General features: G+C 37.2%; 1 protein-coding gene across 4 annotated transcripts in view; it reads left to right on the forward strand.

Annotated features, from left to right (window-relative positions):
• Positions 1 to 15,772, forward strand: part of Rnf128 (ring finger protein 128) — a 118,065-nt gene that overhangs the window by 72,207 nt on the left and 30,086 nt on the right. For 3 of the 4 annotated variants that reach the window (XM_008773419.4, XM_039099714.2, NM_001173349.1), the window contains exon 2: positions 14,884 to 15,131. In XM_008773419.4, coding sequence (XP_008771641.1) covers positions 14,884 to 15,131 — 248 coding nt within the window. Of the gene's footprint in view, positions 1 to 13,262; positions 13,284 to 14,883; positions 15,132 to 15,772 lie in introns of those variants that run through there. The other variant, XM_039099715.2, reaches the window with a different exon arrangement.

The raw sequence follows: 15,772 nt of genomic DNA on the forward strand, positions 1-15,772 counted from the left end.
GATTGCTTTATTTCTTTATTTCAATCTATGGTACCAAGGGTGAAGGTGTTCCGTTTGAAAATTGAAGATAGCATTTTACAGTTCAAGAACAGATGTCCTTGAATCTGACTGTTTGGCATGAATTCCTGTTCTAGACATGAATAATTATGTAATATTGGGCATTTTGGCAACCTGAACCCAGTTATCATCATTTTTTGGAACCCAGTTATTTTATTCATGAAAGAGACCCAGTAGTACTTATTCTCCATGATGCTATAAATAAAGTGTTGAACTCATACTGAACAACTGAAGACTGTTAGTTCCCTTAAACTTTTTACTAACAGTTTTATTAGTTTGAAACAGTACTCTTCCTTTGGTTGTTGTAGTTTTTCAGTCTCATACTTTGAAATATGCAATTGTTTTATATTCAAAAGTAGAAAAGAGCAATGATACCCATCTGGGTAGTTTCTGAAAAATTATAAGAAAATTGCATAATGAAGAAATGGGTCTAGGCATGATGGCAAACGCCAGCATTCCTGGTACTTAGGAGTTTGAGGCAAGCCTAGAAAAAGCAATGACAACAGTCATGGACATAACTCAGAGGTAGAATACTTGCCTATCATATGGAAGTCTCTGGGTCTGATCTCTAGCACCATAAGAAAACAAAGCAAGACAAAAATTAGAACAAAGAAAACTCTACCAAACAAAAATAAATGGGCTATAGGAACAACTGTCATGTCTTCCATTTTAAAGTAAGAATAAGACCATAGTATTAAAAGATTAAACTCCATCAATGAAAATGTTTATGGCCCTTTTTCGAGCATAGAAGTAAAGAGAAAGGATTTAGGAATTAGATGGATTTTAATATGATTCTCAGTTCATTTATCTCCTGTAATATCTTTGTGTGCTTTGCCAAATTAATCTCTTTAAAAGTTGGTTTCTACCCATGTAGAATGGAGAATAGTAATTATGTCTACATTATAGGTTTATTATGATAGATAAATATAGATAAAAAATTGAGTGTACATTTTAATACATTAAAAGGAAAGCTTAATTTCTCTTTCAACTAATCTGTAGCCCAGTCTTGGATACTAGCAGTGCACCGTGTCATTTCTTAGAGCCTTTAATATGTCAGGAAAACTCAGTTCAATTTCATTTAATGTATTGTTTCTGAACTTCTTACCTATAGACTTTCTTTATATTTCCAAAACACTAGCCATCTGAAATATAATTTGGGAATTCTGCTTAGCATTCACTTTATAATTTCTCCCTTCTCCCATTATTTTTTAATTTTGCCTTCTTAAATTTAACTGTATAAAGTCTGGCTAATTTACAAATGGGACTAGACCAGTAGAGTTACCTTAATTTATTATGGCAAACTTCAAATGTGACAAACATTTATGTATATAGTTTGCACCTTTTAGATAGTACAGATGAAGGTTCAATGTAGATATCTACAGACAATGTTTGTCTCTTTGTTGACTCTTAGAAACAATTTATTATGAAAGTCTAAAAACATGTGAGCTTAGTTCATGGGTTTTAAAAATTATTTGGGGGGATAATATGAACTAGATTTTTGTAATTATACCCTTGTGTTATATTTGACCAAGTGAAAATGAAGACCCTACCTTTCAACATGGTATCCTTTCTAACTATAATGATAACACAATTTCCAACCAAATCTCCTGGTTCAGAACTATTCTGAAAAGGGTGCAAAAAAGGACTGTAGTAGGGAAATTGTTATTGGTGATTTAGGTAATATCAGCAACAATAGAGTTGTGTTGTATTGGGAAAGGAATGGGCTTCTTTCTGATGTCCCTACTTTCCAAACTTCTACATGAAATGCATCGCATACATTAAAAAATTATTCTCTTGGCAAACTTTTTCTATACATGGCAAATAATTAATACTTTTCTAGACAGTGACTGGACCACTGCCTTGAAATTATGAAACCTTAATATCAATCAAGCTATAATCAAATTCTAGCACAATGCTTCTCAAAGTATTACTTGTAGAACACATAATGCAAAATAACCCATAAAATAAATAATCAACAGATTTCCACATCCCACCTCATGCTCCCACTGACTCCAAGTGGGCCTTAGGAAGTCTCCCAGTTAAGTCCCATGCATAGTAAAGTTTGAGGATCATTGATTAACCCAAAAACATCTTAAAATGTTATCAGAGGACTACTGTTGCTCCCTGTAATTTCATAGTGGTTCAAGAAGTCAAATTACTTTCATAATAATACTTAGACATTATTCACTCTCCTCATATCTACATAAATGATATAAAAGCAGTAATAAAAACTGCTAGCATCATTTTTGTCGTTGTTGTTTTGCTTTTTGAGACAGGGTTTCTCTTTGTAGCCCTGGCTGTCCTGAAACTCACTTTGTAGACCAGGCTGGACTCAAACTCACAGAGATGTGCCTGCCTCTGCCTTCTGAGTGCTGGGACTAAAGGTGCCTACCCTTATATCCAAAATATACAAAGAACTCAAGAAGTTAGACCGCAAGGAGACAAATAACCCTATTAAGAAATGGGGTTCAGAGCTAAACAAAGAATTCACAGCTGAGGAATGCTGAATGGCTGAGAAACACCTAAAGAAATGTTCAACATCTTTAGTCATAAGGGAAATGCAAATCAAAACAACGCTGAGATTTCACCTCACGCCAGTGAGAATGGCTAAGATCAAAAACTCAGGAGACAGCAAATGCTGGCGAGGATGTGGAGAAAGAGGAACACTCCTCCATTGTTGGTGGGGTTGCAGACTGGTTCAACCATTCTGGAAATCAGTCTGGAGGTTCCTCAGAAAATTGGACATTGAACTGCCTGAGGACCCAGCTATACCTCTCTTAGGCATATACCCAAAAGATGCCCCAACATATAAAAAAGACACGTGCTCCACAATGTTCATCGCAGCCTTATTTATAATAGCCAGAAACTGGAAAGAACCCAGATGCCCTTCAACAGAGGAATGGATACAGAAAATGTGGTACATCTACACAATGGAATATTACTCAGCTATCAAAAACTATGACTTTATGAAATTCGTAGGCAAATGGTTGGAACTGGAAAATATCATCCTGAGTGAGCTAACCCAATCACAGAAAAACACACATGGTATGCACTCATTGATAAGTGGCTATTAGCCCAAATGCTTGAATTACCCTAGATCCCTAGAACAAAGGAAACTCAAGACGGATGATCAAAATGTGAATGCTTCACTCCTTCTTTAAATGAGGAAAAAGAATACCCTTGGCAGGGAATAGAGAGGCAAAGATTAAAACAGACACAGAAGGAACACCCATTCAGAGCCTGCCCCACATGTGGCCCATACATATACAGCCACCCAATTAGACAAGATGGATGAAGCAAAGAAGTGCAGGCCGACAGGAGCCGGATGTAGATCTCTCCTGAGAGACACAGCCAGAATACAGCAAATACAGAGGTGAATGCCAGCAGCAAACCACTGAACTGAGAATAGGACCCCCGTTGAAGGAATCAGAGAAAGAACTGGAAGAGCTTGAAGGGGCTCGAGACCCCATATGTACAACAATGCCAAGCAACCAGAGCTTCCAGGGACTAAGCCACTACCTAAAGACTATACATGGACTGACCCTGGACTCTGACCTCATAGGTAGCAATGAATATCCTAGTAAGAGCACCAGTGGAAGGGGAAGCCCTGGGTCCTGCTAAGACTGAACCCCCAGTGAACTAGACTGTTGGGGGGAGGGCGGCAATGGGGGGAGGATGGGGAGCGGAACACCCATAAAGAAGGGGAGGGGGAGGGGGATGTTTGCCCGGAAACCGGGAAAGGGAATAACACTCGAAATGTATATAAGAAATACTCAAGTTAATAAAAAAATAAAATAAAATAAAGGTGCCTACCATCAATGCCTGGCAAAGAGTCTATCCATTAGCATCTTAAAACAAACTAAGACTGTAAGCACTAAATGGTAGTAATATTTTCTACCCCTGTGTACCTAATAAGAAAAGGAAAACTTCACAGAGAATGTCCCCAAATACCATGGAGTGCTCAGCCAGCCCTAAATGGGGCATCTATAGTATATTTCTTTCTGCAAAGCTCAGGGATCATTGTGGAGGAGGAGGCAGGAGGTCAGAGGGGTGGATGGTTAAATGGAAATGGTGTTTTCTCTATGCCATAGGACAGTCAGCTGCACATGTGAACCCACAGTAGTTATGGCAGAATGTGTAAGAGCTGTATAAGCTGAAGCCAACAAAATTGCAACGTGGAATGGGAGATAGGCATGAAGTCCCATGCCTAGCTGAAGAACATGGATGTTTGAAAGCTTCTGAGAGAGGGAAAGTACTTTCTCTTGAAGAACATGACATCTGTAGGACCTAGCTTCATTCCAGGCCTCATATCCAGTAGGATCACTAATTGAACTTGATGGTTGGGTTGGCTTGGGTTTGTTGTTGTTGCTGTTCTTTTAGTTTTTTGAGACAGGATTTCTCTGTGTAGCCCTTGGCTGTCATGGAGCTCACTTCATAGACCAGGCCGGCTTCTGAGATCTGCCTGCTTCTGCTTCCTGGGTACTGGGATTAAAGGCATTGCACCACCAGTACCCAGGGAACTTGGTAGTTTTTTTTAAGAAGAGAGAACTTGAAGTTAGATAGGTAAGGAAGTAAGGGTGGAATTGGCTGGGTACCAGGCAACTAATAAAAAACATTCCTTTAAAATTAGAAATAAAACTGAAGGTCACTTAAAAGGTACCCAGATGTATCAGGAAGGTAATTTTGTTAAGTCTCTCCACTGGGTCACTTACACATAGGTGTGCTTGCTTCTGTGTGATGGATAGGTGACATAGGCATAAAGCAGCCTGTAACACAGTCAAGGGTTGTGTTTGAAGGAGAAGCACGTGTGGGATAGAGCTGTCAGCTGAGCTAGCTATTCTTTTCAAAAGCTTCCTTTTAACTTGACAACCTACTGACAAACAGGAGCTCTTTAGAGCTAAATATTTGGAAGACCTTCTCTCAAAAATGAAAACTGAGCCTGTCATTTCAACGAAACGCACTGACAGTGTTTGCTGCCAATGATATAATAATTTTTAAGTTTTCAGGCAAAATGGGAATTTTTTAAAAAAATGAACCTACCACATAAACTTGATAATTTCCTGATACTCGAGCTTTTCAGATAACATCCATGTTGATAATAACAACCGATTTTCTCTTTTATATTGTATAGTCTTGAAATTAGTTATTATTTAGATCTATATAATTCAATGAACCAATATTTTTATAGTTGATCAGTGCATGATATTAAAGTGGATAAATAGAAGCAGAGGATATAGCCCAGTTGATTAAGTGCTTGCCTTGCAAGCATTAGGGTCTGAGTTCAAGTTGCAGAACCCCTGTGGACAAAGTGGGTATAATTCTGCATGTTTAGAATACAGATACCTAGGAGGTTGAGACATGTGGAACCCTGGGGCTTGCTAGCTAGCTAGCCTAGCTTCTTAGTAAGATCTAGACCAATGAAAGACCTGGTCTGAAAAACCAGGGTAAAATGGATTCCAGGGAATGACATCTCAGGATTTCATGGACATGTAAACATGGACATGTACCCATATACCTATATAGGAGCTCTCCACAGGAACACAGGGGGGGGGGCGGGGGAGGTGGCGAGGAGGGGGTGTGAGAGAGAGAGAGAGAGAGAGAGAGAGAGAGAGAGAGAGAGAGAGAGAACACCATGGTGCGGAGGAGGTGTGGATAAATAAAATGTCCATTCAATATGTAAGGCAAACCAGTGGATTTCCATTTAACCAAGTAGGGAGGGTCCATTGAAATGGTTTCAAATTATACCTTTTAACTAACTAACAATTCAGTTTGGATGCAGTATCAAAATGCAGTATGTACAATTATACAGTTATCTGAAAAAATACTATTAAAGCATCAGTTACTTCTTCAGTTGCATCATTCCTGTCAGTAAAAATTTACTTCATAGACTTCCACTCAAATATAAATAACACCACTCTTCCTTGTTACATTTTGAGGAAATAATAGTTATTTTAATAAAATAATGTTATATATTTATGATGACTTTATATGAACGAATTAACATTTTTTAAATTCCTTGGTATGAACTTCTAAACTGGTAAATGTCAGTAGAAATAACCTACATAAACAAAGGTTCTCTGAAGTCATCAGTAACTTTTAAAACATGTAAAAATGTCCTGAGACCCGAAAATTGGAGAATTGTGAATCTAATTCTTGGGTTCCTCATAATATGCTAAACATAATTGGTGAAAATCAGAAGAGTTAAGACAGGATTAGATGTTTTCAAAACAGTTATGAGAATTGTTTACTTGTAAATGTAATAGGTCATGCACAAATTATTCATCTGTGACCTTTTCTACAGAGTTGTATCTATTTACCTACTATCTTTAATATGCTGCTTTCTGAAGATCCCATCTATTAGAAGTTGTTTTGTATTATACCAAAACTGACTCATTCCTTTTCTCTAGTGTAGCAATGCCCCCCAAAACCTACAACTAAGAGTCCAAACCAGTTAGAACAGCTTTCTATACTATATACACTTAACGGATTTTCTGTCTTACAGAAGTACTTCTTAGACTTCCATTCTAAGAGCTTTGGTATTCCTGACTGAGATAGTTATCTTCCCTAACACCCGGAAGAGTTTGTGCTATAAAGGAAAAAGAACAAGCCTTTGAAAACCACTATGGAAAAAGTGAATTTTCCAAAGTCCAGGTGATTAGTTTCAGGTTTTCCTGATTAGAGGGTTGTTTATTTACTGTGCTGGAACCCCTCACACATAGACTTTGTCCATTTTAGATAGCAGTGAATTCCCAAGTGCTGATTCCATTGCAGTGTCAGGATGCCCGGGCAGTGTTGAATGTGCGCTTAGTTTTACAACAACCACATTGGACGACAGTGGCCTTGTTATTTGTGATTCCCTGTTAGTGAATCCTTCTGCTTTCCTAACAGTAAATTAAGAAATGTTATTTTTACTCATCTCCTTAGGTTTTGTGTTGGAATGTCCAGGTCCTGTAAATATGATATCATTAAACTTAAAATACTCCATGTTATGAAAATCTTATTATGACTTATTTTATATCTTGACATATTAGTATCAAAGGTGAGTAAAAAGGCCCAGAAACACAGAACTTAATGTGTTGCTCTACTCTAGAAATACTTATTTAATGAGTTTGTGTTTATACGTGAATAAGATTAAAGTAGAATAATATCATTACATTTTCAAAATAAATGAAAGAGGTCAGCTATCAACATGAACCTGTATCTAATTGGTGTGCAGTTTGAATACTAAAAAATAAAATAAATGTCTCAATAGTGCTTACACTAGAGACCATTGTGATTTAATATATCAGTTGAATGATATTCATTGTTACAGGGGCTAGAGTGGTTATGAGCATTAGCTCTTCTGGAGGACCTAAGTTTGCTTTCCAGCATGAATGTTGGGTAGTTCACAACCACCTTTAGCTCATCCCACCCCCCTTGGGGGGAAGCTGGCACTCTCTTTTGGCTGCTGTAGACACTTACCACTACTACCATACACATAAATAGTTAATAAAAGAGTTGCTACATTCGGTTTTATTATCACTATTCCCAAGACAGGGGTTGTGTTTTGGGTATTTACTATAGCCCCATAGCCTAATACAGTATCTGACCTATGTATAGCTACTGAGAAAAACAATAGGATGAAATTGGAGGTGCTGTCTCTCTTCTGTGTCACTGACCCATAAGGAAGTGATTTATAGTTTTACTCATTGGCCAGATTTGCTCACCTGAGCTATTCAGATCATACTCTGCTGGTTCTAAAGTAGAGAATTAATACAGTGACACTTTTGGTAGAAAACTAAGTAGAAAGTTGGGCCCTGGTGGCTTACTCCTTTTAACCCAGCACTCCAGAGACAGAAGCAGGTGAATCTCTGTAAGTTCAAGGCCAGACTCCTCTACAGAGCTAGTTCTAGGACAGCCAGAGATGCACAGAGAAACCTTGTTTCAAAAAACCAAACCAAACTAACCGACCAACCAAACAAACAAAAAGGAAGAAAACAGAAAAGCTAGAGAACTCCACAACTTCTAAGACTATATACATTAGTGCATTGATATTGATCTTGAGGATAATGTTATAGACATTTTTGCATTGAAAATGTTGTTATAGTTAATGTAAGAGAACAAGCTAAAACTATGAGAAAGATGATGCCGCGTGAGTGACACAGATTCATTGAAAAAGGTTTGTTTCTGGACCATTGGATTTGTCTTCCTGAGGCTTTGAGTGCTAGTCCTTCGAGAAGATCCATTTCATGAGCTTTGAAGGACTGCTTTGAGTGTCTGTGGATCAAGAGTGCAGTGCCTCATTCTCCCTAATAGGCAAAGGGCCGTATTGTAAATTGTCCCCCTGAAATATCATATCTATTACATTTGTTAAAATTGAAAAAGATATCTGGCCTGGTGAGTCACAATCAGTTGGGAAGCGCAGTTGGGAAGCAATAACAGGATGATCAGTTTCGGGTCAGCCTCGGCAACCCAGTGTTTGAGGCAAGTCTAGGCTACCTGAGACTCTTAGGGCCTGCAGAATATTTCAGTGAGTAAAGGTAATTGCTATGACAACAGAATGCGTTCTGTAGACCCTGTATGTTGGAAGGACAGAAAGGGGCTCCCATGTGTGTCCTATGCACATGTATGTGAATACATGCACAAAAATTTCAAAAAAGGATATAAAATCAAAATGAAAGAAAAAAGTTCTAGCCTGTATGTATGTGTCTTGGATGTTCCTTTCACTTTTTTATTTCCCTGGAGCTGGGGACCGAACCCATCCTTTCACTTTCTATCCCCCATTGGCTGTCTACTTTAGGGGTAGTAAAAGTTTACAATAAATTGTGACCATATATGTACTGCTTATTATTATTATTATAAGTGGCTAACTTTGCATAATAAGTGTTTTGTGAGCCTTTAGAAAGATAATAGCTCAGTGACAGAACATCGGCCTTTTATGCACCAGGCCCTGGGCTCAGTTCTTAGCACAGCAACCAAAAAGAAAAGATCATTTTAAAAGTCACTAAAGCGAATGAGAATATCTGAAAGGTTTGGAATCAGTCGAAGCCACAATACTGACCACGTTAAAGGGAAACAAAGCTCTTTTAGGTTCGCTTTAGCATCACAAACTGCACACACCAACAGTCATAAAAGGCTTTCTTTAGAACCTTGGGGTGTGGCTTAGTGGAAAAGTACTTGCCTGTCCCTCTGGGTGGCATTCTGGAGGCCTTGCATTTAATTCCCAGTCCTGAAACAGAGAACTAGTTTTTGTTTGTTTGATTTTCTGGTTGTTCCACTAAAACGAATCTGTTCTTTGGAATCCAGAGTCAACATCTTATTTTGTGGTTTTCAATAGAGGAACAAATAGGATAAAACCAAACTTCTCTCTTGGGATTGCATATCTACTGATTCGATGTTCTGACTTGTGTGTGTGTGCTAGTATATGTGGGGGGTGGATACCCCTTGATGTCCCTCTTTGATTTTTATTTTTATAGTCAAATCACTTTGGCTGTCATTAAAAATAGGGAGCTAATAAAGATGAGTGGGAAGCAGAGCACCAAAATAAGACGATAGTTTATAGATACATTTTGTCTTGTAACTGTCACTATCCAGAATAGAGGTAAGATTGAGAAGATAACACAAATATCTCTAATCAACAGATATACGTGCTGTGGAGTACTTGCACTGAAGCCCACAAGGATGGTCTGGAAGCCTATTTGCTCTTTCTGTACAAGCAAGCTTAATTGTCTCTTATCCAGCATCATTGGAGAAGCATAAAATTGTAGAGGAGAGCTGATGCTATTAGCAACAAGTTAAGCGAGACTCTTCCTCCCTCACGGAAAATTGTCCAGTGTTAGATTACTTTTTTTTTTAATGAATTAGGCTGATCCATGAGGTCTATTCCAGCTCCAATAATATATGACTTCAGTGCAAATTATAAGAGTCTGGAGACAGATAATATTACGGGTATATTAAATAATGGTTTGCAAAACCAATCCACTGTCAATAAGAAATCATAAGTAGCTGTTGAAAAGGATGCTGTGTTTGATTGTGGTCCGAAGCTTTGAAGCACTACTTGGCATCTCCTTCCTTGGAGGTCTCACTGTTTAAACATAACAGATTTGATAGCTTGTTGGTAAGGTGAGGTCCAGCTTGTCTCCACTAGGTCATCTTCATGTGAATCCGGTGGTTATACGGTTTTGTTCTAGGGATATTTCATTTTTTTAATAACGGTTTTAGCTGACATTCATGGAGAGAATGAATCCTTAGAACTGTGCCACTAGTGAAAGGAAATCCTGTCTAGAGTATGTTTCTTTACAAAGCTGTGTCACACCATCCTTTGGGCCCTCTGCTGGAAAAGTAGAATCAAGTCTCAAATAATGCCTTTTAAATTGTATCCTCTAGTATTATAGATGTAGGACAGTACTGTATCATACCTCTGTGGATGTAAAATAGCTTGTACCTGCTTTACGATACGTAGTAGTGACCGTGCTTTATCAGAGCTGTTTTTAATGATGTTGCTCAGAATGTTTTCTTTCCAGATGATGATTGAGAAGCTAATTTAAAAAAAAATGGTGCCAGGTACCACAAGAGTAACAGAACTGTGCTGTTTTCTCGGGTTTTGTTTTTTTTACTTTTTTTTTTTAATGGAGTGTGCTGGATGTCTCTACAGTTTTGTTCAGATGACTGCAGAACCTGGAAAAGCTGTTGCTGCTGTTGATGCATAACACACTGCTATTATTGGTCTTTTTATATAAATGTAAATATATATATACAGATATATAATTTGAATTTTTTGAAACTTTAGCTGTGCTGTCAACTTTGGAAAAAAGTATCCCCGTTTACTGTGTTGAGTTGGCACTGTACAGAAATTAACAGCCATATTGGTCTAGAAATGTTGAACTTAAGTTTTTTCCATTTGTACAGGGGTAACACACTGTATTAAATATGTAAGGTCTTATCTACGTGGGTTTGATTACAAAATCTAATAAAGTATTCTCTAAATTTAAAAAAAATCATAAGTAGTATATCTTAGTTATGAAAATAGGGCACTATTACATATTTATACATTTTTTTGTCTGTGGAATAAGTAGCAAGTACAACTAAAGATGACTTGCTTTTAATAATATAAGGATAGAACGGATTGATTTCTTCATCCATTTGCTTCACGTAGGCCACTAGAGCAGAACGGTCTGTGTTAAATCTATAATGGAATGAACCTACTATTTTGTGGGTTGTTTTTCACTTAATTAGTTTGAGAGCAATGAGCACGTACATACCATAACATTGGGGATCATCCTTCTACTGTGACAGGGGTCCCGGGAACTGACTCAGGTTGTCAGACTTAAGAGGCAAGGGTTTTGGGGTTGGGGATTTAGCTCAGTGGTAGAGCGCTTACCTAGGAAGCGCAAGGCCCTGGGTTCCGTCCCCAGCTCCAAAAAAAAAGAACCAAAAAAAAAAAAAAAAAAGAGGCAAGGGTTTTTATCCCGAGTCATCCTGCTGCCCAACTGGTATAGGTTTCATTGGTATATGATGTATATGTTTTACAGCAATACAACACTGCTTACAGATTGTTTTAAAATATTCTGATATTGTGCTCAAATGTATGTTATTTTCCCTCGTGGAAAAAAGCTGGCTGTATGGTTGCATACACAAGATACATTTTTGTTAAAACATATTATCACTTTTCCATTAATTTATTTATTCATTTTACATCCTAATTGTTGTCCCCACCCACTTCACCCCTCACGTAGTCCCTACCTCCAACCCCCCTTCTCTTTTGAGACGTTGACTCCCCCATCCCCCTGTCTGAACCATGTTGAAATGAGACATGTGTCTTTTATATGACTGGAAGTGTAATTCAATATAGTTCATGGCTAGACTTTAGAAGGTATGTATGATTATGGATTGTGGGTATTGAAACACAAACTTGTTCCTGATATATACCCAATGTACATTCTTGACTTTTTATTTTTAAGTTTGAATACAGTGGCTAGTCTGAGTAGCCACTTCTGCTGCTTTGTCTGTATCTTCTAAAGGGGGAAAAAGCCTCTAGAATTAATTCTACTAGTCACTTATTAGAAGGTCACATCCATGATATAAAATAATTCTTTCAAATGGCAATATTTTCAAAAGTTGACTTTTAAAAGTATTGTCAAATTGTATTGTCAAATATCATATCAATTACAATATCACATTATGTGACTAATGAGAACTTTACACACAGATGTTTTCTTTATAGGAAAAAAGACAGAATTCTAGGCTTTAGTTTCATGGCTACAAATTTAAAAACAAGATGCCTTTCTTTCTAACCTACAAATTATTTCTCCCCTAAGGGAAATTTTGGTCATATGTTTCAGATGAAATTTAGTCATGTTTGTTTTAGATAAAGATACAGAAAATGCTGTCTGCATTTTATATTCTTCTTCACTTCCTGTATCTGCAATTTTCTTCCATGGAAATAGCATAGTGAGCCATTAACTTCTATCAGACTGAGCTGTCTGTCACGCATCAGTCAGGAGCACAGAGAGTTTAACTGTCACCTGTAAAAATAGGGGTTTTTGGAGCTTCAACTATAGTGATGAGTTGGAGAGATGATTTTAGAAGTTAAGAGTACCCAATGCCTCTCCAGAGGACCCAGGTTTGGTTCCCAGACACATAGCAGTTTGAAGTATCTGTAATTGCAGTTCCACTAGCTCTGACAGACACTTCTCACTATAGTACATACATATCTCACATTGTGCTCCTAAAGACATTCATGCAAACACTCATATGCATAAAATAACCTGATAAAAGGATCTTTGGTGATAGCATAAATAGAAAGAATCCAATCCTGGGTACTATGAGGTCTTTCTATGTGACCTAATCCTTTCATCTTTTGCTACTCAGAGCTGTAAATTTCAAGGATTATTTATTTGGGTTAAAAAGAATCCACAATATGTACCACCATTTAAGAGTTTTACTCTTAGTCATTGAAAACGGCAAGACTAACTTGGTATTGTCCTTTGTGTTTAAATTCTAGTCTAAAGGTCTTATTTGTGGGTGGTTGTTTATCCCAGGCTGGAGTTTAATCATTAACCTTGAGTAATACCTTAACCTACTATCAATAGGGGGTTTCGCTGGTTGGCAATACATTAACATTCAAAGAACCCTTCTTTTGCTTAGGATCATTCATCTTGGGTCATAAAAACTAGGAGGATTATAAACCTTGATAAGCATTGGAATGGCTTGAACAATGACATTCTCAGAACATTCAGAAAGATAAGGTTTGTCTTGCTTTTTTCTAACCAAACATGTTTGGGAGTAGAAAAGGAGGTTATTACAGATATAAAGCCTTTGTAACAGTAGTAGTGTAGTTCAGGTTTGTCCTTAACTGGCACTGAATAGAAACAAATACTTCTATCACAGCTTTGTGTTATTTTCTTTGCTAACCTGAATAGGTCTATATATAAAACCTTAGAGCTCTTGAAACAAAATGTCTGTCTGCCTGCCTGCCTGTCTGTTCACTTTCTCTTTTCCTTTCTTGTAATAAACATTAGAAGGATGAAGATTATCCTTTTCTTCTGTTATTCTTTTCTTCTTTATTTTGTTTCATAGAACATTAAGAAAGCAGAAACAAGAAAAGGAAGGAAGGAAAGAAGGAAGGAAGGAAGGAAGGAAGGAAGGAAGGAAGGAAGGAAGGAAGGAAGGAAGGAAGGAAAGAAAGGCCTTATTTTATAGGTAGCTAGAATGAGCTTTGATTGTATTAGCCTACTCATTGCCCTCTCTTGTCCCATGTTTTCCTTTTACAAATCGGCTTCTCCTTTCTAAATTTGGTATTATCTTTGAAGACACAGAAAAATTTCACATTGTAAACATGTGTATGGGCTGTAAAACATTATGAGATTATTTGTCAAAAATCCCTATCTTAGGGCTGGAGAGATGGCTCATGGGTTAAGAGCACTGACTGCTCTTCCAGAGGTCCTGATTTCCCAGCAACCAAATGGTGGTTTATAACCATATTTAATGGGATCTGATACCTTCTTCTGGTGTATCTGAAGACAGTAACAGTGAACTCATATACATTAAAATGAATAAATAAATCTTTAAAAAATCCCTATCTTGATATGTAACTATATGTATGTTACATATATGTTATATGTTATATATAATATATTTTTATATATTAATATAACAATCTGCTTCCTTATAAATTAAAAAATAATCTAATTATTTCAGTAATCCCAAGGAGGTAAGTTCTATTGTCTACAAGTTGTGGACTATTTGTCATTAAGAAGGCCTTCACACAGTTTGCATATTGGGGTAATTTCTCAGGACTGTACTCCTAGCTACTCAGGAGGATCAGGCAGGAGGACCTGAGTTCCAGGCTTGCCTGGGAGGCAGAGTGAGATAAGCAAACTAGACCCCAAAGGTAATACTGTTGAATTATGGTTAATGTTGTGTGCCATGCCCTTTTTTAAAGCAGCTGTTCTCGACCCAAAGGGGTCTTGTATCAGATAGACTGTATATCAGATATTTACAGTATAACTCATAACATTAGCAAAATTATAGTTATGAAGTAGCAATGAAATAATTTTATGGTTGGGGTCACTACCACATGGAGAACTGTATTAAAAGAGCAAAACACTAAGAAGGTTGAGAACCACTGCATTAAACTATGAGCTCCTTAGATCAATGACTAAATCTTACACATGGTTATAACCCTTATGTCTTCTGAATATGTACAACGTGCTTAATAATGTTAACTGAATGATGACACATCCTTTTGTATCATTAGGTCTCATTTTAAATGTTTTAAATCATCCATTAAATTGCCTTTTTATATTAATGATCTCAAACTAAAACTGAATTCATTTCCTTTTACAGGTGCAGGAGACATTGTTGCGATCATGATTGGCAATCTGAAAGGAACAAAAATTCTACAGTCCATTCAAAGAGGCATCCAAGTAACAATGGTCATCGAAGTAGGCAAAAAACATGGCCCTTGGGTGAATCATTATTCAATTTTCTTCGTTTCCGTGTCCTTTTTTATTATTACAGCAGCAACTGTGGGCTATTTTATCTTTTACTCTGCTCGAAGATTACGGAATGCAAGAGCTCAAAGTAGGAAGCAGGTTGGTAATGCTCTTTTCCCCCACTTTTCAAATAGTTCTACTGTTTCAGTTACAGTTTGGTTTCATAGATATTATTATGCTTACTAGACAACGATCTATAAATATGCTTTATGAAATTTAGTCATTCAAACAGTATGTCAGCTTTCATCATCTCAAGTTTTATATTCTGTCATTTGTCAAAGTTAATCCTGCTTGATTAAGTCTTTTCACACCTCTGACGATACACAGCCAACGTTTATTTATAAATGACTGTAAATACATATGTTGCTTTAAATGAACTGTTTTCCTAAATTATAAAAGCATTTCGCACTCAAAAGAAAGAAATTAGGAAGTACAGATGAAGCAATCTTCATAAAGCCAATATAACTGTTGTCACTGCCTGAAGGTAAATGTGTGTGTGTGTGTGTGTGTGTGTGTGTGTGTGTGTGAGAGAGAGAGAGAGAGAGAGAGAGAGAGAGAGGGAGAGAGAGAGAGAGAGAGAGAGGGAGAGAGAGAGAGAGAGAGAGAGAGAGAGAGAGAGAGAGAGAATGAATGATTGAATGAATTTGTATGAGGCCATGGAACCATAAAAATGAAATGCTGAATTCATGATAAGGTAGATTGTATTTTGTGTTGATATGTACCTGCGTGGGGAGGGGCCC

The sequence above is a fragment of the Rattus norvegicus genome, chromosome X (genome assembly GCF_036323735.1).
Source record: "Rattus norvegicus strain BN/NHsdMcwi chromosome X, GRCr8, whole genome shotgun sequence".
Classification (NCBI taxonomy): domain Eukaryota; kingdom Metazoa; phylum Chordata; class Mammalia; order Rodentia; family Muridae; genus Rattus; species Rattus norvegicus.